At 40.9% G+C, this 26,853-nt stretch overlaps 1 protein-coding gene and 1 non-coding gene across 5 annotated transcripts in view; one reads left to right on the forward strand and one right to left on the reverse strand.

Annotated features, from left to right (window-relative positions):
• Positions 1 to 26,853, reverse strand: part of DNMBP (dynamin binding protein) — a 114,263-nt gene that overhangs the window by 10,877 nt on the left and 76,533 nt on the right. For all 4 annotated transcript variants that reach the window (XM_061162374.1, XM_061162376.1, XM_061162377.1 and 1 more), the window contains 7 exons: positions 13,120 to 13,313; positions 12,232 to 12,331; positions 7,225 to 7,372; positions 6,644 to 6,661; positions 6,089 to 6,288; positions 4,427 to 4,557; positions 3,263 to 3,367 (listed from right to left, as the gene is read on the reverse strand). In XM_061162374.1, coding sequence (XP_061018357.1) covers positions 3,263 to 3,367; positions 4,427 to 4,557; positions 6,089 to 6,288; positions 6,644 to 6,661; positions 7,225 to 7,372; positions 12,232 to 12,331; positions 13,120 to 13,313 — 896 coding nt within the window. The remainder of the gene's footprint in view (positions 1 to 3,262; positions 3,368 to 4,426; positions 4,558 to 6,088; positions 6,289 to 6,643; positions 6,662 to 7,224; positions 7,373 to 12,231; positions 12,332 to 13,119; positions 13,314 to 26,853) is intronic.
• TRNAE-UUC (transfer RNA glutamic acid (anticodon UUC)) lies at positions 4,871 to 4,942 on the forward strand. Its single transcript has one exon. It is a non-coding gene; the product is annotated as a tRNA-Glu (tRNA).

Genomic DNA, 26,853 nt, shown 5'->3' on the forward strand with positions numbered 1-26,853 from the left:
AAATTGATACAGCCACTATCGAGAATAGTATGAAAGTGTTAGTCACTCAGTTGTGTCTGGCTTTTTCCCAGCCTGTGGACTGTAGCCTGCAAAGCTCTTCTGTCCATGGAATTCTCTAGGCAAGAATACTGGAGTGGGTAGTCATTCCCTTATCCAGGGGATCTTCCCAACCCAGGGATCAAACCCAGGTGTCCTGCACTGCAGACAGATTCTCTACCATCTGAGCTACCAGGGAAGCCCAAGAGAACAGTATGGAGGTTCTTTGAAAAACTAAAAACAGAATTACTGTATGACCCATGAATCCCATTCTTGGGCATATTCTCAGAGAAAACCACAATTCAAAAAGATACACACAACTCAGTGTTCACTGTAGCACTATTTACAATAGCTGGAACATGGAAGTAACCTAAATATCCACCAACAGAGGAATGATAGGGAAGATGTGCTGTATGAACACACACACACACAATGCAATATTACTATATTACTCAGCCATAAAAAGGAACAAAACTGTCATGTGCAGAGACATGGACAGACCTAGAGACTATTCATATGGAGTCTGCTTGGCTGTGCTCAGTCATATCTGACCCTTTGTGACCCCATGGACTGTAGCCCACCAGGCTCCTCTTTCCATGGGGATTCTCCAGGCAAGAATACTGGAGTGGGTTGCCATTTCCTCCATACACAGTGAAATAAGTCAAAAACTGAAAAAAAAATATCATATATTGACACATATATGTGGAATCTAGAAAAATGGTATAGATGAATTGATTTGTAAAGCAGAAATACAGACACAGATGTAGAGAACAAATGTGTGAATACCAGGGTGGGGGACGGAGAAGGAGAATGGGATGGATTGGGAGATTGGGAGTTACATATATATACTACTACATATAAAACAGATAACTAATGAGAACTGATTGTATACAGTCAGGGAACTCTACTCAATGCTCTGGGATGACCTAAATGGGAATGAAATCCAAGGAAGAGGGGATACACGCATACATGTGGCTGAATTACTTTGCTGTACTGGAGAAGCGAACACAGCACTGTAAAGCAATATACTGCAATAGATAGCTAATAATTAGTAGATAACTAATGATAATAAATAATAGAAATGCCCTCAAATATACCCAAATCACAGAAAAGAAATACAATGACTTAAGTCATCAGTATGTGAACCAAGAACTTCCAGTTGTACAACCGATGTACAAGCTGAATTTAGAAAAGTCAGAGGAACCAGAAATCAAATTGCCAACATCCACTGCATCATAGAAAAAGAGAATTTCAGAAAAACATCTACTTCTGCTTCATTGACTACACTAAAGTCTTTGACTGTGTGGATCACAACAAACTGGAAAATTCTTAAAGAGATAGGAATACCAGACCACCTTACCTGTCTCCTGAGAAACCTATATGCAGGTCAAGAGCAACAGTTAAAACTAGGCATGGAACAATGGACTGGTTCAAAATTGGGAAAGGGGGTACATCAAGGCTATATATTGTCACCCTGCCTATTTAACTTATATGCAGAGTATATTATGCAAAATGTGGGCTAGATAAATCACAAGCTAGAATCAAGATTGTTGGGAGAAATATCAACAACTTCAGAGGTTAACCACACAAATGGCAGAAAGTGAAGAGGAACTAAAGAGCCCCTTGATGAGAGTGAAAGAGGAGAGTGAAAAAGTTTCTTTAAAACTCAACATTCAGAAAATGAAGATGAAAAAAAAAAGAAAAGAAAATGAAGATGATGGCATCTGGTCCCATCACTTCATGGCAAATAGATGGGGGAAAAGAAGTAGTGGCAGATTTAATTTTCTTGGGCTCCAAAATCATTGCGGACAGTGACTGCAGCCACAAAATTAGAAGATGTTTGCTCCTGAAAGAATAGCTATGACAAACCTAGACAGTGTATTAAAAAGCACTGATATCACTTTGCCAACAAAGGTCCACATAGTCAAAGCAATGGCTTTTCCAGTAGTCATGTACAGATGTGAGAGCTGGACCATAAGAAGGCTGAGTGCCAAAGAATTGGTGCTTTCAAACTTAGTGATGGATAAGACTCTTCAGAGTTCTTTGGACAGCAAAGAGATCAAACCAGTCAATACTAAAGGAAATAAATCCTGAATATTCACTGGAAGGACTTATGCTGAAGCTGAAGGCCACCTGATGTGAAGTGCAGACTCACTGGGAAAGACCCTGATGTTGGCAGAAAAAGAGAAAGAGAAAAGAAAGAAAAAGGGAAAAGAGAGCAGCAGAGGATGAGATGGTTCGATAGCTTCACCAACTCAATGGTCATGAATTTGAACAACTCTGAGAGATAGTGATAGACAGGAAAGCCTGGCCTGCTTCAGTCTATGGGGTCACAAAGAGTTGGGCATGACTTAGTACCTGAACAACAACAACATTCCTTTGGCAGCTTTTGAATTATGCACCATTTTACTTAGTTAAAAAACGATGATAATAATAAGAAAAAATAATTTTTTTAAAAAGCAAAGAATCTCTTTTAAAGGAAATTATTTCACAGGATGAGATTTTCCTGTGTGAGGGACAGGGGTATATGGTATATTTATATAAACACTATTCTATTAAATCTCCAGCAGATCTTCTTGATCCCGGAATCAAACCAGGGTCTCCTGCATTGCAGGCGGATTCTTACCAGCTGAGCTCCCAGGGAAGCCCTAATTTCTATTAAGTCAGCAGAGAAATTACAGATATTAAGAGAAAGGGTTCTAGTCCTGGATCTGACTTCATGAAGGAAGCCCTGCCTCAGGCAAAGAAGACCAGGGCCTTCATGATCTCTTAAGTTCTTCCAACTCTCTAGACGTATTCGTGGCTCTAACAGCCTTAGAGGCTCACGGATAGTTGTAGATGAATATGATTATTAGGAACCATGCCCCCTCACCCCCCAATAGGAACCACTGTCTTACTATTTGATCTTCAAAATGATTCTGACAAAATGAACTGTGATGAGTGCTTCTTATATAACTGGATATAGGAAACAGGGGAAAAAAGGGTGAAGACTGAAAGAGATGAAGGAAAAAGCTAGGTTCCCTTACTATACGAATACAACAGTGCTGATCTTCTGATGTTTAACTTTTAAATAATCTGCAAGAATCCCAGTAAAAAGCTTGTCATGGTATAATGGTCATTTGAGTCCAGGTTATTCCACATTCGTTAAGCAATATGCTGGATGAACAGGAGAATGGCTGGAATTAACACTGTCAGCAATTCTAACAAGAACAAGGTCTTTACTCACCCGGATGTGCTGGAGGTAGAGAGACAGGTCTCGGATAAAAGACTTGATCAATCTTTCTTGCATTCGGAAGTTTTTCTCTGTTTCTTCAAATACTTCATCTTTAATCTGCTCAAAATAAGTAAGTGCTGTTAGCAAATGTGGACTCTCTCTCAGCTGATCTTACTAGAAATGCATCTTTCTTAAGCACATCTTTTGTTTAAATTATAAGCCTTTGATGTTTCTCTGAATCATATGGAATTGGACTTAAGCACTTCTCCAGGCTTTGACAGCGCTCCTGAGTACACACAGGCATGCCTGTCTCCACCCAGCCCCCCTTTGCTCCTGACAAAAGCCCCTGGCTGGTCAGGCTGCTGGCTTCACCGGTGCGGCTGCCCGGCCAGGTGTGCCCTCCCTCTCCCTGTGCCAAACCTGCCCATCTCCTTTAAAGCTCAGATTAAATCCTGCCAACATGAAGCTCACTCTCACGGAGCTCCCGTTTACTTAAGTACCACACTGTGTAGAGATCAAACTGCAAAGCTTAGCAACTGATTCTTTAGTTGGTATTTTCCACTGACTGCATCACATTCGCATGGTTCAGCACATGAAGTCTGGAGACTCTGGATCTTCTCTGTGGCTGTTTTACAAGTCACTCAGATTTTAGACTTTACATTTCCTTACATGTGACTTACGGTGTTGAACTAAGTGATCTCCTAAATCGCTTCTACCCTCACATGTCCACAATTTTGTCTCCCCAAACAGATGATAAACTCCTTATGGGTGTCTAAAACCATGATAACTCTTACATGGTGACAGATTTGGTTTCCTGATTTGTCTTTGTACACGTTGTAAGCAGCTTAAGGCTCAGATGGAGGGTTGTGGGGGGCAGTAGATTTAAATAAACAGTAGAGGAACTTCCCTGATGGTCCAGTGGCTAAGACACCATGCTCCCAATGCAGGAGCCCTGGGTTCAATCCCTGGTCAGGAAACTAGATCCCACATGCCACAGCTAAGACCCAGGGCAGCCAAATAAACAAACAGTAGCTGTAGGGTTTTTTATCTACCAGCTAGCAAACACCAAGAGGGTACTAAGAGGGGAATCTTACCAATTCACACCATGTAGGCTGCCCTGTAGAGCCCTGAAAAGCAGCCAAAGACATGCTGAACCTTCAAGGGCAGGAACCTCACCTGTGGAGCAAAGCCAGTGAGATGCTTCAGGTGACTGCTAACCCGGTTGGATTTCTTGATGATGGAGTGGATGTTCAGTTTGGAAATTTTCTCCATGAGGCTATCTTCATCACCCTTTCGGTACTTGAGAACTGGGGAGTGAGCCAAACTGGTGAGTGGAGAAAGCCCTCTTCCAAGCATGGATAGACTACAAACGAGACTAACAATCCAAACTAAAGCTAGTGCTTATTTTCAAAGAGCTTATGACTGAGTACACAAAATGTTAATCCAAATCACCATTTATGGACAGATTGGATACCCAGAGAACAGCAGAGACTGGAAAAGATTAGAGACAAGGAAGGAAGGTCACAGAGGTACAAGGAAAAAAGCCTAAGATCTGGAGTCAAGGCAACCTGAGTTCAATGCCTGGGTCTGTCATTTCATCAAGGTGTGGCCTTAGGGAATTCCTTGATGGTCCAGTGGTTAGGACTATGCACTTTCACTGCCAGGACCCAGGTTCAATCCCTCGTCAGGGAACTAAGGTCCTGAAAGCTGTGAGGCATGGCCCAAAAAAAAAAAAAAAGTGTGGTCTTAAATATTTCACTTAATTTCTCTGAACCTCATTTTCCTTTCCAATAAAATGAAGACATTAACAGTACCTGCCCACCTTAAATGGTCTCATCCACAAATGAGATATTTATATCCCATCATCTCACACAGTGAAATGCTATGCAGGAGTTGTCTGACTGTGTGTCATACATTAGTCAGTCTGCAGAAAACCCCAGAAATAACAGAAGAAGGATAGCAAGGGAAGTCTGGGTGGCAGAGAAAGGCATACTTCACTGTTGTAGATGAAGATGACATTATATGAAGAGATATGAACCAAGACAATGGGCTCGATAGCCAGAGGGCTTTAATAGCCACAGCCAACACTACACATAAACATGGGTGACATGGCTGAAGCAGGAGGGGAAAATGGTTTCAGATAAATATGCAGAATAGTGGAGAGACAGGCAGAGAGGCTACATTATAGATTCTTTGAGGATATGAATGATAAATCAGTTTATTATAGCATGGTCACCATGCTATACTCATTGAGTATTCAAAATCAAAGTTTTGACAAGAGATTTCATGAGACAGAAGACATGGTTCAGTTTGTCCTCTATCATAAAGGAAGAGTGGGTGGTTTGTCAACTGACTGCACAGTTTTCGGGTAAGCGGAGGGGCTCAGACCAGAGGTAGGACTGATAGGGCCAGAGAGGTGGGGAAACTGGGCTTTTCTGAAAGAAGACAAGAAACTTCTAGCTTAAGTGGAAGCAAACATGCAAAGAGATCCAAGAATGAACCAAAAGGGACTCCCTTCAATGAGGAGGCAGTCACTCAACTTGAAGGAACTGTCCTGATCAGCAGCCATTCTCTAACTGGTCTTCATATCTCCTGGGAAAGACTCATTGCTATAAGCTTTGTCACAGATGCCTTATTTCCAACATGCATGGCTGTGCTTTTATTATCATCATTGCTTTCTTTCTTTATCTCATTTTCCCCAAATTCTATTACCATTTCTTCATCACAGCACTATTACCTACCATCTGCCTGTCCACCTCTGGTTTAGTAATTAATTCTTTTGAGGAGGAGAACATTCTCAAGGGCGTGCCTCCTTTTCAGCAAGTGCGTTTTTCTTACCCAGGTCCTTTCGACGTTTATACTCATTAATGTTAACGTTGATTTCCTTGACTGCAAGGACTGCATTGGTTAAAGGCACTTTATCTGGGTGGGATTCAGGGGTGGAATTCAATAACTCCATCAGCAGCAATGGGTAACGCATTACTCTCTGCACTGGTTTGATGAGGAAGGAGCCCAGGTTAATATAATTTGTGCATCCCCTACAAGAGAAGGGAAAACAGAGACTCTGGTCAACTGTCAATAACACCGGGTCTATAGCCAGTATTTGTTACTCCTAATACAGCTCTGTTCTCTTACTCTACTTCCCAATTTCATTCATTCACATTTACCAGGCACCTAACAAGTATCAGGCAGTGTTCTAGTGTGGATTTAGCAGTGAACCAAAAAAGTCCCTGCCTGGTGGGAAGAGGCAGACAAAAATCAAACCAACACCATACAAAGTGTCATTTGGTGGTAAGTGCTATGGAGGAAAATATAGCAAGGCAGGGGACCTGCCGTGACCTCTAGCTTCTGTCTATGAAAGAAGAAAAAAAAAAAAAAGCGGCAATAACTCACCATTCGTTGTACAGGCTCCTATAAGGCAGTGAGCATGAAAAGAAGAAACAGCTGATTAGAGAAAATACTGATGCTGATTTTCACATTCCTCTCAGAACATATTTGTCCAACTAACGCCTATTAGCTGGGCAGACAAAAAACACACGAGATAAAAGGGGAATTGTGAATGTTTATGGTGGCATTTCTAGTCTATTAAAAAAGTCAGTAAGCCCCTAACTTCACTCTGACCTATTCAGACACATATTACATCCTCACAACTTGTCTCCCTAAGACATGAGAATCTCATGATGGTTAAGACCAAACTATCTTCCTGGCAGCTTCTTACCTGAAAATGCTAACCTTGTATGTATAAATAAAACTGATTTTAATGGATAAAACTACAAGCAGGAAGCTACTTAAGATTTCCATGATACAGAACAGGAAAAGGGCAAGTTACACAGAAGGAACTCCAATGAGGTATCACTTATACTTAAAATACGATAGATTTATAGATGTCATAAGAAGTCTAGAGAGACATGGGAGTGACTTCCAACAGGCAGAACTAAAGAGCTATGATGGAATGAAGTGCTCAAAACTCCTACTTAAGATCTGCCAAGGAGTCCTGAAGATGCTTCTGGATCTTCTCATCCTTCTCATAGATTTCCAGCAATGAGATGGCCTCATCGTGATTCTGGCAGTAAACCTTGTATGTTCCTTCAAGCTCATCTCGGTGATCAAGAAACACAGGTCCTGTGGAAGATACACAGACACAAAGTGTTTTTAGTAACTTTCTTCTGAGCATCTTAAATGGAAGGTATAATAACCAAACTTTAATACCAGATAATCCTATCCCTTAAACAAGAAGCTGTTTCCCTGTAATAGCTTAAAATTCTACTTATTTAACACAAAATTAAGAGAACTATCTCATCCATGTATTTATTTTTCAGAGCCTATACACATACACACACCCACATACCCAGTCCCTGAAACAGCCTCCAGTCCCTTTTCAGTCAGGCAATCAAGTACTCTCTACATAGTTATGTGATCAGAACCTATAAAGACCCCTTAGCTCCCAAAGCCCCAAATCTCCACAGAGATAAAGAGATCCTTCTATGGCAGCAGCTTCTAATCTTTTCTTTGGGCATAAATTAAATACAAGGACTATAAATGAAGTTTATTATATTAAAATATCCATAATATAAAACTCCCTGAATCTATGATATAGTAATATATGTACTTCTTTATAAAACACTGAATAGCAAAACACAGCAATGAATCAAGTACACCATAATTTCAAGTATGACGAGTGACCTAAGAAACTGGTAACATGGGTTGTTTCTGGGATTTCGAGATACCTGCAACAACTTAATGTGATAAGAGCACGTGACTTTAGTTGGTGAGAGTCATTGTTCCCTACAATCATATCTTAAATCAGAGCTACATTTTTGTTATAAACTTCTATCCAAGTTGGTGGACTCCTTGAAATCTACCCACAGACCCCCCTCTCCCCCCACAGTCTACACCAGTCAGGCAAAGGAACAGTTCGTAAACACACTTCCACAGAGCCGTCGCACTTAGAGCAGCTGCCTGAGCATGCAGACTTCCCTGATTTGTTAAAACCCTTGCTCTTGCCCCTCTTCCCTCTCAGTGAGTCTGCTCCTTCCTTCTTCAGCTTGCACTGCTCCCCAGAAGACAGCGTCCTCTCATTCCTGGGCTTCTTCCTCAACATATGGCCCTACTTACTGCTTCCCTACAGGCACCTCTCTCTCCCAGCTGCTCTGGGCATGAACCACTCCCTCAGGGAGCCCCAGCTCTCTCTCGACAAGGTCCCCTGTTTTCTCCATGTCGTGTCCCATGGACCTCCCTATCCTCGTGGAGAGCACTTTTCACTTAAATGAAATGTGTGTCCTTAATTATAGCTCCTTCCTCCAAGAGCCTGGACTATGTCCATACACATCACACTTGTGCTGCTGACCCTGGCAGCCTTACTTTGTCTAACCCTGCAGCTCAACAGGCCCAGGAGCTTAAGAGTGGGGCTGCTTCTTCTTGACCTTCAGGGCCACCGTGGAGACCCTGAGCCACCAGTGTCTCCACCCACTTTCACCAACTGACATCTGCCTGGCTTCTTCCCTTTGTATCCTCCACCCTCCCTGCCCGCCCCCCAACCCAGCACTCCTAGAACCTTCAGGCTGACACCCATGACTCTGCACACATCTCCATTCAAGGGTTTCCAACCCCCCCCCCCCCCCCCATTTGTGACTCTTCTACATCAACTACAACCTAGCAATGCTATGCCTTAATTTACAGTGTCTTTTCAAAGTTAGGTCACAACCCATGAATAGGTCATGGAATCTACTTTATGGGTACGATCAGCACATATTTGAGGAAACAGAATGGAACAGAAAAGAACAGAAAACACTGGCCACAGTGAAAGCATGCACACACACACACACACACACAGAGACATGTATCCTGGCCGTGATGTAAAATATATTTCTTTCTGTGGGACATGTTTAAGATAATTAAAAGCCAGTTCCTTACATATTACCACATATTCAGAGTCTCCTGGTACTTCTTCCTCATCTCAACCTCCTCATGTTCTAAGTCATCCAAGCCCCAGAACACCGACTAATCTCTCCTTCCCTGTGGACCCTTGGCCTGCCTGCACTAGAATTCTTCTCTAATCAGGCTTATAAATTAATTCAAAGACACTTTCTCCAGCATCCTGGATTACCTTGGGAGTTTTACCACATTATCCACTGTATACTTTCTTCATTTCTATTCCTGGGTGATTAAAAACTGCTCGGGAGGCATATTTTTAAAAGGGGAGTTAAGCGTACTGCAGAGCAGTTTGTTTTTTTTTTAAAATGGAGATGGGGGACCAGGGTAGAGAAAATACATATGTAATTTCTGTTATGAATCTCCAAAAGGAGATATAAGAAAACTAATAACATTAGTTGTTTCTGGTTGAGAAAAGCTAAGTGGCAGGGACAGATAGAGTTTTCATTAAGCAGTTCTTTGTACCTTTCAAATTTTAAGCCATGTGAACATATTAAAAGCAAGTTACACTTAAAATATATATTTATATATCAAAATATATATTACATATTAAAATAAACTTAATAAAACACTGTTTATGCAATTCAAGTCAATCTGCCCTTTGCAAGTGGCTGAACAATGTTTTAATTTGCCTTCTCTGACTTTCCAGAACCTTCCCTTATCAGATATGCAAAACCTTGTCCTTTATTAATTCCCTCTGAGTGCACTGCCTGGCCTCCTGTGGACCAAGACTGAAGCTCCCAGCCTGGAGCGCTCATTCAGCCTCAGTTTTGCCTACTGTATATCATGGTCACGGCACACTGTCCCTCCTTGTAAAGCTAACCCTCCTCTGAGGCCATAAGCCCTTTGGTTCCCAGGCCCTCTCCTCCCCCATCCTCTGCGTGCCTTCAGCTCATCTCAGTCTGCTACCTAAATTCCTCGTGTCTTAGGGCAAGAGGGGAAGGGGAGAAACAAAATGGCTGAAATTGTATGGGGTGAGATTATGGATATTCTGTTTTCATTTCTTCTTTTATTGTTGTCATAATATACAGGTAATAACATCATTCTATAAAAATGGGGTCACCATGGCTTCCTCCAGTCAATGTGTGCGTCTCCTTCCTCAACTTCCCTGACCTCTGGCCTTACCTCTGGCCTCTCCAGGGAGACTGAGAGCAGGACCCCAGGCTTCAGTTTCTCTTGCTATTCCATAAAGTACTATTAATACATAAGCAGCTGTTCTGTACAGAGGCTAACAGCATATGCAGAGACAACAGGAAAGACCGGAGTTTGAATGTCAATCCAACAGAGTACTAGCCATGTGACTCTGGGCAAATTACTCCCCTGCAAAAGTCTCAGTTTCCTCATCTGTAAACTAAGATTAATAGCAGGTTAGCCTCATTGGGCTGTTGTAGGGAACAAGTGCAGTCAAGCTTGGCATATTCTGAAAGGGTGTGTGGAATTAAACCCTGGAGAAACATTAACAACGCTGCACTATCACCTACCATCCCATAGCCACCACCCCTTTCTGCAGGAGGGCAGAGGTCTGACTATTCTTATATCCACTTCTCTCCCTGGTGAGTCAGGTCAACACCACCTAGCTTAAGTCAACATCATGAGCCCATTCCCCTCTCTTGTAATCTTTGTAGGCATATGCATGTGACCAGTTCTGGCCAATGAAAAATAGAGAATTCCAGTGAGGGGGCTCTGGAAAGGTCCGCTTATCCTTAAATGACACAGGGTCACTTTTTCCTTCTGTTGGATGTTGTGATATGTGTAGTGGGATGGTTAGAACTGTGATAGCATCTTGTCACTTTGATTCTAATAAAATACCAAAGTGATAGGAAGTCCCCTCCCACATGGTACCAGAGCTGGTCTGTATGACCAGTAAAATATGGCAGAAGCAATGGCATGTCACATCTGAGATCAGGTTATAGAAGACACTGGCTCCCATCTCAAGCCGCCTCTCTCTCTTGGATCACACAGTTTGGGGAAAGCTAGCTGCCACCGTCATGAAGGTGAAGAGGCCTACATGGCAAGTAACTGAGGCCTGATGATCTGAGTGAACTTTTGGGACCAGATCCTTGATTGAGCCACAGATGATGGCGGCCCAGATAACAGCTCGACTCCAACCTCATGAGAGACCCAGAGCCAGAATCACCTAGCTAAGCCACTCCCAGATTCCTGAACCAAAGGAAATGTGACCTGTTTCTGTTTTAAGGCACTAAATTTTAGTATAATTTGTTTCACAGCAATAGATAACTAACACAATACCCTTGTTTATAAGAAATAGATAATTATTTTCCAAACGTTTTTGACAATGACCCACGTGAATAAACACATTTTAAATCATGACTCAGTGGACATATATGTAGAACTGAAATAAAAATTTCAAAAACTGTAGTTATTATTTACAGTGCATTCTGATATTTTCTATTTCATTGGAACTATACATATACTGGGTGTTAATTTTTTTAAATAAATCATTCAGCAGATTTCTTTATTAATAAGAGTGAAGATAAAGAAAGGCAACCTTTTGAAGATCAATTCTCCATGTCACTTCTACATGATTTGGGACAGCTTTTATTCCAGATTAGATTTCCAAGGATGTTTGTATAACAGAAAGCCTTGGAAGATAGAGACAGATTCCCCTTCCTGAACAGATGGCAGCTTTGTTCCTGACCAGAATAATAAAGACAATGTCTTCTTCCTACACAAAGTTGGACGAATCTGCCAGGAGCCTACTTATAATACTGGGGTTTATCTAAATGTGATTGGTTCCTTAGCTGTAAGATAAACCCACTGAGTTACTGGGTCCTAAAATGATCTCATGACCCACTAACAGACTGCAACTGTCAATCTGAAAAATATCACACCATGTAACAACAAAAATTTCTTCTATTGCAAGCATCCGATATCACCACAAAGTAGACCAAATAACCTTGGAACTAAGTGACTAAAACTTCATTTTCCCAGTAAAACTATTAAATACCAGAGCTCTTCTCCTCTGTCTCCTACAAAAGAAAAAGAATAAAAACAAAACCTGTTTCTGAAATAACGGCAGGGGCTCATACCTATGGTATCGCTGATTTCCAGATCAGTCAGTAAATGTTTTGAGACCTTAATCACCATCTGCATATTTCCAAAAAGCCCCTCAAAATCAATGTTTGGTATCTGAGAAAGGAAAACAAAACAAAGATGCATGGAAATAAAATTAATAGTGTATCATTCACATTAGGAACATCTCTTCAAGGATGATACAAAAATTGCTCAAGGTTATCTTCACCACTCTCATGAGGTTTCCAGAATGGGAACATCTAACGTCACCTTCAGTGTCACCTTTTGTCCTTGATCCAACTACTTTCTGCTCCCCCACCCCCATTACCATAGTGAAATGACTGTAGAACCAATTTCTGTAACTGCATAATAATTGTACAATTATTATACTGAGACACAAATTCCACCCAGGACCCCAAATCTGATGGCACCATCCACTTCGTAGAGTTCTTGTGAGTGACTGCTCCAGGAGTCCACACCCAAGCTGAGCCCAGGTGGTCAAGTAACAAGCAACAGGACTGACTGTAAATCCCTAGGATACTGTTAACCTTCCCCCTGCCTCATCTCCAGCATTTAAGAGAGTGTCTAGCATACACACATTAGTAAGAATTTCTGGAATAAACCTGTAAATCAGGTGCTACAGATAGGAAAACCATCACCAGACTTCATTATATTAATATTACTGCACAGCTTCCCAGTAAAGCATAAAGTGCTAATTCTAGACTCACCAGAACTGTTTTCAGGGAGCCACAGAAACAGAAAACGTCCTGGGAGTCATTGCAGTAACTTAAGTTAGTAAGTTAATAGTGGACTTGATAAGTGACAGGACGGTGCTCCCGTACCCTAAGCCTTAGGCCTGAAGAACCATGTTCATGGCAAAGTTCACTTTCTCCCATAGTTCCCACCTGTGCCTGTTGCAGGGGTACCATGATCCGCTCAATACACATCTCCAGATCCCGGATGTAGTCTCTTTCCGTCTGAAGAAGTTCCTCTATCACCTTGGCTCTCTTCTCTAGCATCCTTTGCTCTGGGTTTTCAGTGGACACAGAACCAGAAGGGGCCATCAGTGATGAAGACTGGGAGGAGAGAAGCGTCATTTCTGGAAGGAAAAAGAGAACGGGTCAACAGCTATGAAAGCAGGCCTCTGCAACAGTTTGAGTTGAAAAGAGCACATTCTTTGAGAACGAAAGGTCTCATGATTGTTGACCATCAGGAAATCTGATCCCCAAGTCCATTCTAATCACAAAGATGAAGAGCTGAGCAAGCTTGCAGACAGACCTTCTCCCATCCGTGAGATACCATTTCTAGAATCTGTCCTAAAAACAAGCAGCTGGCCCATTTTATGAGGACAAACCAGTGGCCACAGCAACCTTGCAAAGGAGGCTGAAGGAGGTGCTGTTCTTATAAAGAACTGCTTTCACTTAGTTAGGTATAAAACCTGTTTCAGGAACTTAGCAGCAGAGATTCCAAGCTGGAAGCTATAAACACTGATATAGCCCATGTTAAAAAGAATATTATGGAAACATAACAATGCCAGCTAAAGGAAAGACAAGAACTATGTAGGAATTATCTGAGATCTGGGTGACTGTATGGCCTACCTTAACCCAATTACTGTGATGGCAGATTAACATTAGTATATAATAAAATATTTAAGAATTGTTTGGGCTTCCCTGATAGCTCAGTTGGTAAAGAATCCACCTGCAATGCAGGAGACCCCAGTTCGATTCCTGGGTCGGAAGATCCTCTGGAGGAGGGATAGGCTACCCACTCCAGTATTCTTGGGCTTCTCTTGTGGCTCAGCTGGTAAAGAATCCGCCTGCAATGTGGGAGACCTGGGTTCGATCCTTGGGTTGGAAGATCCCCTGGAGAAGGGAAAGGCTACCCACTCCAGTATTCTGGCCTGGAGAATTCCATGGACTGCATAGTCCATGACATCACAAAGAGTCAGACATGACTGAACGACTTTCACTTTCTTTCTCCCTGTCAAAACAATAATGAAGACTCACAAGCAAGTTCTGTTACTTCAAATATCCTGGAAGATACAAATGTACTATAAATATGAAGTTCTTTAACACTATTTTCAATAAAAAAAAAAAAAAACCTCTGCAGCCACAAAACATGATCTAAAACTGAAAACAAATGCATTTTGTCACTAGCTTTTACAAATACCTGTTACTTAGATATGTATGATGAAAGATCTACTATCTTATATATAAAATGAGATGGCATTTATTATAAATAGATGTTAAATGCTAAAATAAACAACAAAGAAAATTTCAACAGTGAAGCAATCTCTGCTGTTTATTTCAAATTCCTTAAGATCCACTTTAAAAAATGACAACTTTGGTAAGTAAACATACTAGCAAGTCTGAGTAGGATTACAAGAATATTTTTACCCAGATCTAAGAGGTGAAACGGAAAAGGCAATGGCACCCCACTCCAGTACTCTTGCCTGGAAAATCCCATGGATGGAGGAGACTGGTAGGCTACAGTCCATGGGATCATTAAGAGTCAGACACAACTGAGCGACTTCACTTTCACTTTTCACTTTCATGCATTGGAGAAGGAAATGGCAACCCACTCCAGTGTTCTTGCCTGGAGAATCCCAGGGACAGGGGAGCCTGGGGGGCTGCCGTCTATGGGGTCTCACAGAGTCAGACACGACTGAAGCGACTTAGCAGCAGCAGCAGCAAGAAATGAAAACACAAGTGGTCAAACTATTAAACTTATGGAAAACTAAGCTTTCACAGCAGATTTTAGTCTCCAAAACTCTTCCCCACTGCCCCTTCACTAAGAATTTAGGAATTCCAGTGTTTAAAAAGTGTTAACTCAGATTCTGGTTTCTAAAACCCAATCTCCAGTAAAAGGAACCAGAGTTCTTTGGAGAAATGGCTCTTTCCAAGGCAAGAGAAAGGTAGATGAGTCTGAAACATGGCAGAAAATAAGGACACGCTGAAGTAAATGATGGGACTGTGTTGAAAGGGCAAGGAACCAAACTGAAGGGGCTCCCACTGGCCAAATCTGTACAATTCGAGTATCAAAATAAATAAGCACAGCAATGAATTTTAATCTATTGACTAAAATAAAAATCCATGAACTCTCATCAATAATATATACGTACATAAATAAACAGGGGAGAAGAGAAATGCTTTTTCTTATGGTAGAATGTCAGCTAATAGATACAGAAGAGGACTTCCCGGTGGTGCACTAGATGAGGATCCGCCTGACAATGCAGGGGACATGGGTTCAATCCTTGGTCCGGGAAGATCCCACATGCCAAGCAACTAAGCCTGTGTACCACAACTACTGAGGTTGTGCTCTAGAGCCAGCTAGCCACAACTACCAACCCTGAGTGCTGCAACTACTGAAGCCTGGGTGCCTAAAGCCTAAGCTCCACAAGAGAAGCCATCACAATGAGAAGCCTGCACACCACAACAAAGAACAGCCCCTGCTCAACCCAACTAGAGAAAGCCTTCACAACGTAATGAAGACCCAGCACAGCTATTAACAAATAAATAAAATTATAAATATATATATACACACACACACATATAAGAAATAACGGAATTAGAAAAAAAATCAGTATTTTGCAGCCATCAAAATAAAATTTAGTTCAGGCATAAGCCATCAATGGATGATTCCAGTGTTAGTGATAGGGTTTTGATGATGATCAGGATATCTGCATAGTTTAAAACTAGTTACTATACATTACTTATTCCAAAAATGAAAAAGTGACTCTAAAGTGGAGAAATAGGTAACACCAAAACCTACTATTCAAAATTAACACTACCAGTTAAGGAAACAGACATCATGTGCTTCCAAATGTCATGTCTAGAAACAGCACAATATCCCTTACGTGATATTCCAGTCAAAAAAACATAATCTGAAGTGAATCTTGAGGAAACGTCACACAGACATAGGGATCTGTAACCTTCAAAACGTTATGTCATAAAAGACAGAAGAAGCCTAAGGACAAATCCCCAATTAAAGATAACTGAAGAGATGACAAGTAAAGGCAATGTGTGATCCTGAACTGAATCCTGATCTCAGGGAAAAAATGCTAAAAAGGACATTAATAGGACAAACTGATGAAACTGGAATACAGTATAGACTGTAGATTGGCTACATGATTAAACCAATTAAAAATTTCCTGGAAAAAAAAAAATTTCCTGAAATGGACAGCTACATGCAAAAGAATGGAATTTGAACATTCTCTCACACTCTATGCAAAAATAACTCAAAATTAATTAAACATCTAAATGTAAGATCAGATACTATACAACTCTTAAGAGGAAAACATAGGCAGAACACTCTTTGATACAAAGTGCAGCAATATATTTTTGGATCTGGTTCCCAAAGTAAATAAAAGCAAAAATAAACAAATAGGACAAATAGCTTTTGCAGAGCAAAGGAAATCACTGACAAAATAAAAAGCCAATATTTGAAAGGGGAAAATATCTGCAAATGATATGACCAAAAGGGATTAATACCCAACACATATAAATAGCTCCTACAACTCAATAAAAAAAAAAAAAATTTTTAAATGGGCAGAACGGAATAGACGTTTTTCCAGAGAGGAAATGCAGATGGCCAACAGCCACGGGAAAATATGCTCAGCATCTCTAACCTTAGGGGAAATACAAATCAAAACCACAACGAGGGATCACCTCACACTTGTCATAATGGCCATCACTGAAAAGAACAGAAATTAACACCTGTTGACAAGGATGTGGGAAAAAGGGAACCCTCCTATACTGTTGGTGGAAGTGTAAATTGGTGCAGTCACTATGGAAAAGAGTATGAAGGATTCTCAGAAAACTAAAAATGAAACCACCACATGACCCAGCAATTCCACTCCTGGGTATATATCTGGGGAAAAAAAAAAAAAAAGACCAAACAAACACTAATTCAAAAAGATACATGCACCCAGGAATAAAGCATTAGCAGCATATATACCATAGCCAAGACATGGGACGAAACCTAAGTCTCCACCAACAGATGAATGGCTAAAGGAGATGTGGTATACATACACATACATACACAATGGAATACTACTTAGCCATAAAAAAGGACAAAAATTTGCCATTTGCAGCAACATAGATGGACTTGGAGGGCATTATGCTAATGAAGCAAGTCAGACAAAGACAAATACCACATGATATTACTTATATAATAGAATCTGAACAATACAACAAACTACTGATTATAACAAAAAAAGCAGCAGACTCACAAACATAGAGAACAAACTAATGGTTACCAGTGTGGGCAGGGAGGCGTGATGTAAGGATAGGAGAATAGGAAGTACAAACCATTGGGTACAGGATAGGCTCAAGGATGTACTGTACAACACAGGGAATGTATTCAATATTTGGTAGTAACTGTAAATAGAAAATAATGCTTAAAATTGTATAAAAAATTTTAGTTAAAAAAAATTCCTGAAATGGCACATCTATTATGGTCATGTATGAAAATATCCATATTATACACTGGTACTTACCAAGGAGCACAATATATGCAACTTAGTCTCAAATAGTAAAGAAAAAAAGTTCATGTGTGGGTGAGGGTATGGGTAGAGAAAGTGAGAGAATGAAAACAAAAAATGGCAAAATGTTAAATATTGGCAAATATAAATAAAGATCTGTATACCACTGCAATTTTCTATAAATTTGATACTATTCAAGATAAAATCTAATAAGACAAAATTTGAAATTTTCTTTCTGGAACTACTTTTTTGGATAGAATGAATGACAAAATTTCAAGTCTTACTTCAGAGTGTTAAATTATGACTAAATTAATTGTAGTCTACATAAAATTTTCAATGGCCTTATTTTAAATTTTATTTGCAATTTCAAACCTATGGAATTTCAGTCCCAAATACAGTTGCCAGAAGCAGCAAGTTGAGAAGAGAAATTTATTTTCAACACAGAAATTTATTTTCTCCCTTTCTGAAAAGGGAGAACACTTACTGAATTCCCACCATGTGTCAAGTGCTTTATATGTTATGTCCCTCTACTCATTTAATATTCACACCAAAACTCTGAAGTAGTATTATTATTCCCATTTAACAGATAAGAAAACCCAGGCTTTGAGAGACTGACCAATTTGTCCCAGCCTCTGTAGTGAGTAAATAGCAGTTCTGGGATTTGAATCTAAATATATTTAAATCCAAATCCTGAATTTAATCCACTTAATCCTACACCATTCTGCCTCCCTAGCCTGGAATTTCAACTAGAAAATGTCAGGGCTTATTTCCCTCAAACCTTAAAAATCCCCTGGAAGCTATTATCTCCTAGGAATCAAAGTTCTACTAACTATAATACATGAAAGTATAAGATGCCAGAGCACTCATCAATTTGAACCCAGCAACCTACACTGAGACTCAATCAGATTTTTATTTATATTTAAAAAGAGAAAGAAATCATAATAACAATTCTTTTAAAATATCACAAAGCCATTTTTTTCCCCTACAGGTGGATTTATAAACTGTTGAAAATACTTTAAAAAACAGAAAACATCCCTGAGGGATGTTTTTGCTAATTTGCAGTTTTCTGGACACCATCCCCTGGTGGCTCAGATGGTAAATAATTTGCCTGAAATTCAGGAGACCTCGGTTTGATCCCTGGAGAAGGGAAGGGCTACCCACTCCAGTATTCAGGTCTGGAGAATTCCATGGACTGTATAAGTCCATGGGGTCGCAAAGAGTTGAACACGACTGAGTGACTTTCACTTCACCCCTGATAAAATGCTAGGCACTTCTGAAGATACGTGTCATCTCCAGGCTCCACATACATATTAACACTCAAAGATTAGGTCCAACTAGGAACATCTGGCTTGAAATGGCTCCAAATGTAAAATTGTTATTCCATTATTCCAAACATACACTAAGGGGGAAAAAAGATCTACAATTAGTTTGCCAACAAAGGTCCATATAGTCAAAGTTATGGTTTTTCCAGTAGTCATGTATGGATGTGAAATAAAAAAGGCTGAGTGCCGAAGAACTGGTGCTTTTGAACTGTGGTGTTGGAGAAGACTCTTGAGAGTCCCTTGGACTGCAAGGAGATCCAACCAGTCAGTCCTAAAGGAAATCAATCCTGAATATTCCTTGGAAGGACTGATGCTGAAGCTGAAACTCCAATATCTTGGCCACCTGATGTGAAGAGCCAACTCATTAGAAAAGATCCTGATGCTGGGAAAGATTGAAGGCAGGAGGAGAAGGGGACAACAGAGTAGGAGATGGTTGGATGGCACCACTGATTCAAGGGACATGAGTTTGAGAAAGCCCCGAGAGATGGTGAAGGACAGGGAAGCCTGGCGTGCTGCAGTCCATGGGGTCACAAAGGGTTGGACACGACTGAGCAACTGAATAACAACAAGTGAGAGAGAGCCCTCTACCCTGAGAGCCCATGAAACTCACACTCCCCTATTATTTAACTGGGGAGCCTTGAGAAAGTCCATTTTCACCTCTGGGCCTCAACATCCTCATTTGCAGAACTGTTGAGCAAATTAAACAAGGTAATTACTCAACACAAACTAGTCCTTTTTCCACAATGGGCCAGAAGACGCCATCTGCACTAAGTAAAGGTTAAATGCACCAAGGAGAAATGATTCAGGTACCATAAAATTCCACTTTTCTGTAAGAACAATAAAATCTGCGGATGGGGAAGCACTCCAGAGGAAACTGAGGCCCAGCAGCACCAGCTAACAACAAAACGTGCAGACTAGTCCCACTCTCCTCCTCAGGCAGCCCTGGAGGTGATAAGCAGCTGGAGCTGGCAGCACAAACTTCTGACTGTGATAAAACCAATAGGGATGGGTGTTTGTTTGTTTGTTTTCTTTTTGTTTCATTAACCCCACGCCCACTCCCCCCCAAAAAACCCCAAGACATCCCCATGCCCTAAGGTTAGTGCGCGGTCCTAGGCTCATTCTGAAGAGTTCCTAGGAAGCAATTCAGTTAACCGGCAGCTTCCCACAACTCTACCCACCACATTCCAAAGCAGAGTTAAAGAGAACAGCCACTCACTCTTCCCTTGCCTCTGAAAGCTGGCTCTTTGCTGGGGAAAATCTCTCAACTGGCGAGGTTCCAAGCGGCACTTGAAAGAGGCGGCCAACTGTTCTACCTGCTTTTGTGGGGGTTTCAGCAACCCCGGACATACCTGCAGCACCAAAATGCTGGTGCAAGAGTTCCCATGGGTCCTAGGCCAGGCTGGCAGAATAGAATCTTCCCAGAGCTCTGGAATGCTCCACAACCCCCTAAAATCCTTTGAATAGGGTAGGCATTTCCCCCAGGCTTTCCCATATTTACATATGAATCGTTCTGAGTCCCCCAGGCTATCACAACAGGGCCTGTTCTAAAGGATGGAGCTGGAATCCGCTTCCTGGACTGAGATGCAGAAGAGCAGGCCCAGCTCTGCTCTGACTCAACCCCTTTTCCCTCTTAGCTTTCTGTTCCTAGTCCTACAACTGCCACAATTTGACTTCAGGAGTTTTTTAATCAGGAGTGTTATCTCCTTTTCCTACCCCTTTTAATGTGTTGTTTTTGGATACTCTTTTCAGGGAAGAAGTCTTATGATAAAAGGCAAACATGTAAAGAGGGCAGCATTTGTCTACCTTTCTGCTCTTGGAACCTCTTGTTCTGCAGTCCCTCTCCCAGGCCCCACACAGCCCTCACTTTCCCCAGCGCCCTGCTACTTCTAGGTACCTTATCCTAAAGCCTTCAGAATGCAGATCTCACCTAGCTGGTCCCAGGACAGCAAGAAATGCTAACATTTACACTTTAAAAGGAAGTGTGGAAAAGAAAGTTGCAGAACAACATGCTACTTCTGTTTTTAAAAAGAAGGTGGAGGAAGAGATGGACAGGGAGAAAGAAAAAGGTGAGAAACACGCAAAAACCTCTACATATTTCCATATACATACATATAATATGTAAGCGCACAGAAAAATGTATCAGAGGAGAACACACTAAACTCCTCAGACAGGGAACTGGGATTGGAGACAGGATTCATGGAGATTGAGTTCAATCAGTACTTTTCAATTTCCTAAGAATCTAGTATAGTAATGTACTACCACTAATTTAAGACAAGCTGTCATGCTAGCCAAGATTCATCTCTATGGGTGAAATTTTAAGCAATCTGAGAGAAGGACTTCTGGTAAAGAGCCATCCCACTGAGAGAAGGATGGCACCATTGCCTAACTCCAGGGTTCCTGCTTCCTTCTACCATTAAATGGAGCTCTTTTTGGCTTTATATTTTAACAAATATTTATAGGACACTTACTCTGCATGTCAAGCATTGTTCAGGCACTTTACAAATACTGGTTTATTTAATCCTCATAACAATCCTCATATCATCCCCATCTTACTGATTCATGAAGAGAAATTTTAACTAGCCCAGTATGTGGAAGATGAGAGCTCACACTGGCTTCAGAGCCTACAACTGCTACTCTGCCTCTAGTGCCTTTTCCAGGCAGGCAAATCTTGGCAACTGTGACCTGGAAATCTACTTGTGGGTTTTGGTGACTGCCTGATAGCTAATGACAAAATTGTGATTTTAAAGCACACTTAAGCTCTTGTATAGCCACAGGCCACCCACCCACCATTTTGACTGTGAACAATTACATATTTGAGTATGTATACTATATGAATGTCCATATCATTACAGCTATAAAACCTTACTCAGGGGACTTCCCTGGTGGCAGAGGAGATAAGAATCTGTCTGCCAATGCAGGGGATATGCGTTCAATCCCTGATCTGGGAAGATTCCACATGTGGAGCAACTATGCCCATGTGCCTTGAGCCTGTGCTCTGCAACAAGAGAAACCACCGTAACGAGAAGCCCAAGCACTTCAATGAAGAGCAGCCCTCGCTCACCACAAGTAGAGAAAGCCCACGCATAGCAATGAAGATCCAGTGCAGCCAAAAAATAAATTAATTTTAAAAAACCCTACTCAGTATGATGTAAATAATTCCTCAGAGAGAATCAAATCGGCTTAGTTCCTCAGTCATGTCCCAACTCTTTGTGATCTCATGGACTGTGCCCACCAGGCTCCTCTGTCCACGGGATACTCCAGGCCAGAATACTGGAGTGGGTAGACTTTCCCTTCTCCAGGTGATCTTCCCAACCCAGGGACTGAACCTGGGTCTCCTGCACTGCAGGCAAATTCTTTACTGTCTGAGCCACTAGGGAAGCCAAATACATATTCAATAGTATTCCAGATAATTTATGGCAGTAATCATATGCGAGTAAAGGCATCTTTATCAATGCATAAAGAAAATTTAGAAACAACAAACATTTCTTCCCAAAGGGGCCTGTTAAATAAATTATGGCATATCTGCATAATATCAATATTGTACTATGCAACCATTAAGATACAGATTTATATTTGTTAATACAGAACACTGTCTACTGTGCCTTGCTAAATGGAAAAAGGCTACAAAAGAGTTTGTGAAAGAATTGCCATTTTGTTAAAAAGGGGAAAATATTTTCAATGCACATATCTGAAAATGAAAAGTCTTGAAGGGGACGGGAATTCTGATATTTTTTCCTTTCTTTTTAACTTATTGTATTTTCTACTTTAGTGAACATTCAGTATCAATACAACAAAGAACAACAATGTGGAAAAAAGAACACTTGCTATGAAACAAGAATATTCTACTACTCAGCCCTCTCTCAAGTACCCTGTTAAGTTTTTTCAAATTTTCTTCACTTTTTAACAGTCTGAGATTTCTTTTCCGACCTAATACCTTTAAACTGCTGAAAAAAATCGGTAACAAAACATTGATGAAACAACAATTTGTTAGTCTAATAAAAAAAGCAAAACCCCCTCCTGCTTAGCAAATTGTCTAGAAAACTCTGAAAGGAAGCAACCTTTGTTAAGTCTGCTTATAATCCCAGCAGGCCAAGTGGAAGAATCATAAATCCTGGTTTTCCATGTGCCCACATCACTCCAGCCAGCCCACCCAGCCCCCACCACTTCTTTTCCTTCAGCACCTACTTACGCTTATTTGGAGAAGGCTTATCCCGCCAACATTAAACTTTCAGCACTATGGTCTCTGGCTTTTCTTCAGGACTCATAGACTCTTCCCGACCACCAGACCTCAGGGAGGAATCTATTATATTTTGGTCCTCAATCTCAACAGTAACTAAAAAAACTTTTCCCTGGGCCTTGTGCTCAGTGACTGCCCTGCCTATTTTGGCAAGTAGCCTCCAGTACAATCCCTGCTGGGACAGTTTCCACCTCGGAAAACCCAGCTCAAAGCTTCCCACCTCTCCCTTCTTCTACCAGAGCCTACCCAATCCTTTCGAAGAGTACACAAGAGTCAAGGACCCAGTCTGCAACTTCTTATGCTGCCAGGATAGCAAAATTAATACTAGATTCTTTGAAACACCATTTTTGAACACTCACCAAATCCGAGAGAGAAGTGCTTTAAACTATGAAGTTATTACTATTGTCAAATCTTTAGGCAGCAGAAGTCAAATAATCAGAAGGCAAAGATAGTGTTTGTAAAAAAAAAAAAAGAAAGAAAGAAAGAAAGAAACCATCACTGTTTAATAAGCAAATTTTGATTACAGTCAGCCAACGAAACTTTACACAAAAACTTTATTTTCTAAACAGACCTACATCTGATGTTTTCTTTACCAGGTCTCTTGAGGGAAAGTATAACTGCTCTAAACGAGAGCACTAAACAATGAAATGACTTGCCTGACACCACACAGCTAATAACTGTTCAAAACTTAGCATCTCTAGCTGGGGCTTTCCATCAAATATCAAGGGTTCTGGGTTACATGGTTTTTCGATATGAATGTGGCTGTTTCCTACATTGTATTTCCATTTTTGATAATTAATAACACTAAAATGTTGCTCATCAACAGGACCCTCTGGTTATTTTTGTCCTACTCTGTAAAACCCAGACTTTCTTCTGCTTCTATTAGTTTACTTTTACTCCTTTCCATTTGTTCTCATAACATTTTATGGATCTTTTAAGACTGTACAAAACAAAACAAAAACTAGTTGATCTGAGTTATAATTCTGCACGAAGTTTTAATAACAAAAAATATGAATATTGAATAGAAAGCTACCAAGCAGAGTACTCAGAGATGGGGCAAAGTATAGAAAGTTGAAAAGCCCTCTAAAGCTTTCTTCCATTTCAGACAAGTCATTTCATCTGTCTGATACTCAAGAACAGCAAACAAAGTAGGGATAAAGTAGGTGGTCTTAGACATAAGTTCATAAAACAAAACAATTATACAAAATGAACTTAAGCACTGTGTATTTTACTATGCTAATTTAAAGAAGTAAACCCAGTCTTTCAAAATAAGGGTTTTTTCCAAGCGTAATCCAATATTTTCACAGTAAAATCTGATTAAGCCCTAGGATATCAGTCAGTATTATCTTATTTTCTAGCCGAAACTTTGGGGAAAAAAACAAAACCTTGATATGAAATTGGGTTTTCCCTGGACTCCAGTCGTTCATTCTGTACAGGCTTAAATGAGCTCTCAGCACCCCAACAGTGACTCTATTTCCCCATATCTCCTTTGGCTTTCATTTCCAGGGACATACGTGGAGCTGCTTCTAGATCCTGAGAGGGCAGCAGGCGTAGGGAGTACGGCACCCAGACTACAAGTCAAAAGACCCAGAACCGAGCCCTCACTTTAACCTGACATGTTACACAACCTCTCTGGGTTGTTGTTTCCTGGTGTGCATGACAAAAGCGTTGGTCCTTGGTTACTTCCAGGCTCTAAAATCTTATGTACACTCCACTCTGTTTTTTCACTTACTCCCCTCGGTTTGCTATAACTAACACTACTCTCCAACTAGCTCCACAAGGAGTGTCAGCAGTGACTAACCTGAGAAGTTAGTCACTTCCTGTCTGCAAGCCTAGAGGCCTGTGCCCAGGCTGCTATCACGGAACCTAGCACAACATACTTTAAATATTTGTTCTTTTATTATTCCTTGAACCTAACAAGCCCAGCTTGTCTCTGTGCCTTTCAGCTCAACTACTGTCCTTTAAGCCCAGCTAGAGGAAGGCTTCTTTAGTCTTTGGATTACCCTTTACTCTAAACTTCACTTCTTGAGTAACAACACAAAATAATACTATCTATCTTTTGATGTACATGTTCTGTGCCCTCAAATAGAACATATTTCATTGGATAGTAAACATTCATTGAGTATTTATTGTACAGTAAGTATTAATGTAAGAGTCTAGAAACAACATCTTCATTGCCATCATGGAGATTAGAATCTACCAGACTTTTCTGCATACTGCATATGTACCTAATCTACACTAATCAGCACAGCAACCAGCACTTAATAGATGACAGCAATTATTATTATTTACTGCTCTGGGCTTCCCTGGTTGCTCAGTGGTAAAGAATCTGCCTGCTAACACAGGAGATGCAGGAGACATGGTTCAATCCCTGATTGGTCAGGAAGATTCTCTGGAAAAGGAAATAGCAAAACATTCCAGTATTCTTGCCAAGGAACTCTCAAGGACAGAGAAGCCTGGTGGGCTGCAGTCCACAGGGTTGCAAAGAGTCAGACATGACTTGGCGACTAAACAACAACAAAAACAAGTATTACGCTGCTGTGACTGTGACGGAAAACACTACTCAAGTTTTAAAAAATCATTAAATATCCTAACTTTTGTTTGCCTTAACTACTGAGCTGCCACAACTATGATGTTAGGCTAAGTTAGGTTTCAATCTTCCCCTAAGGGGTAGGGGCTGAAGAGCAGAGGAAACTGAATTCTAAATCTTCAAATCACTGAGGAAAGGACAGGAGAATTCTAGATCAATGGGAAGTGGAAGCATCTCCATATCTCAGTAGACTCTAAGATACACATTTTTTCATATTCTAACATCTCAGAAATGGAGATGTATTTTTCAGTAACTAGCAAGTTAATTAGTCTTCCAGTTAGAAGTAGTCTTTCTAATGCTACATAAAATTATTTAGTGTCTTACAACAGAGGGTTTTAGATTCAATGACATGAAATATGTCTTATCCGTTTGTCTCCTCTCAGCTTATGATTTGAAGAAAGGATTTTCCTGACACCATGGAATGACTTCTGTGACCTAGAATCTAGCCCTTGCCCTCTGCTGTGGGGCCAGGTACACAGATGTGTATCTTCCCGTCAGAAATGACTATGCATTGAACTGCCACACCTCTCTTACTTGACAGCCTGGGGCACTTTCTGGTTTCTCAGGAAATAAGGAAACCTGTGGTGTTCGGGTGGGAGTGTCAGGTTTCCAAGCTCCCAGCCAGACATGCCTTTGAAGGCTGGCCCTGCCAGGGCACTGCAAGTGAGCCAACTGGATTCACCCCCCTCCTATGCCCACTTCAACATCCTCAGGACCACAGGCAATATGATGCCCAAGAAGACTGCCTCTCCCTATCCAACCTCAAGAAATGTTGAGGAAATGTTGAAAGAAATGTTATCTAAAAATAATGTAGGTAACGGTTCTTGGGTTGAGTAAGCTCCAGGAGTTGGTGATGGACAGGGAAGCCTGGCGTGCTGCAGTATATGGGGTCTCAAAGAGATGGACATGACTGAACTACTGAACTGAACGGTTCGTGGAGAAAGCAGACAGTCTGGCTCACGTAAGAAGGCCAACTCCTAATTCCAGGAGGCAGGACTGCCTTACCTT

The sequence above is a fragment of the Dama dama genome, chromosome 15 (assembly GCF_033118175.1).
Source record: "Dama dama isolate Ldn47 chromosome 15, ASM3311817v1, whole genome shotgun sequence".
Taxonomy (NCBI): domain Eukaryota; kingdom Metazoa; phylum Chordata; class Mammalia; order Artiodactyla; family Cervidae; genus Dama; species Dama dama.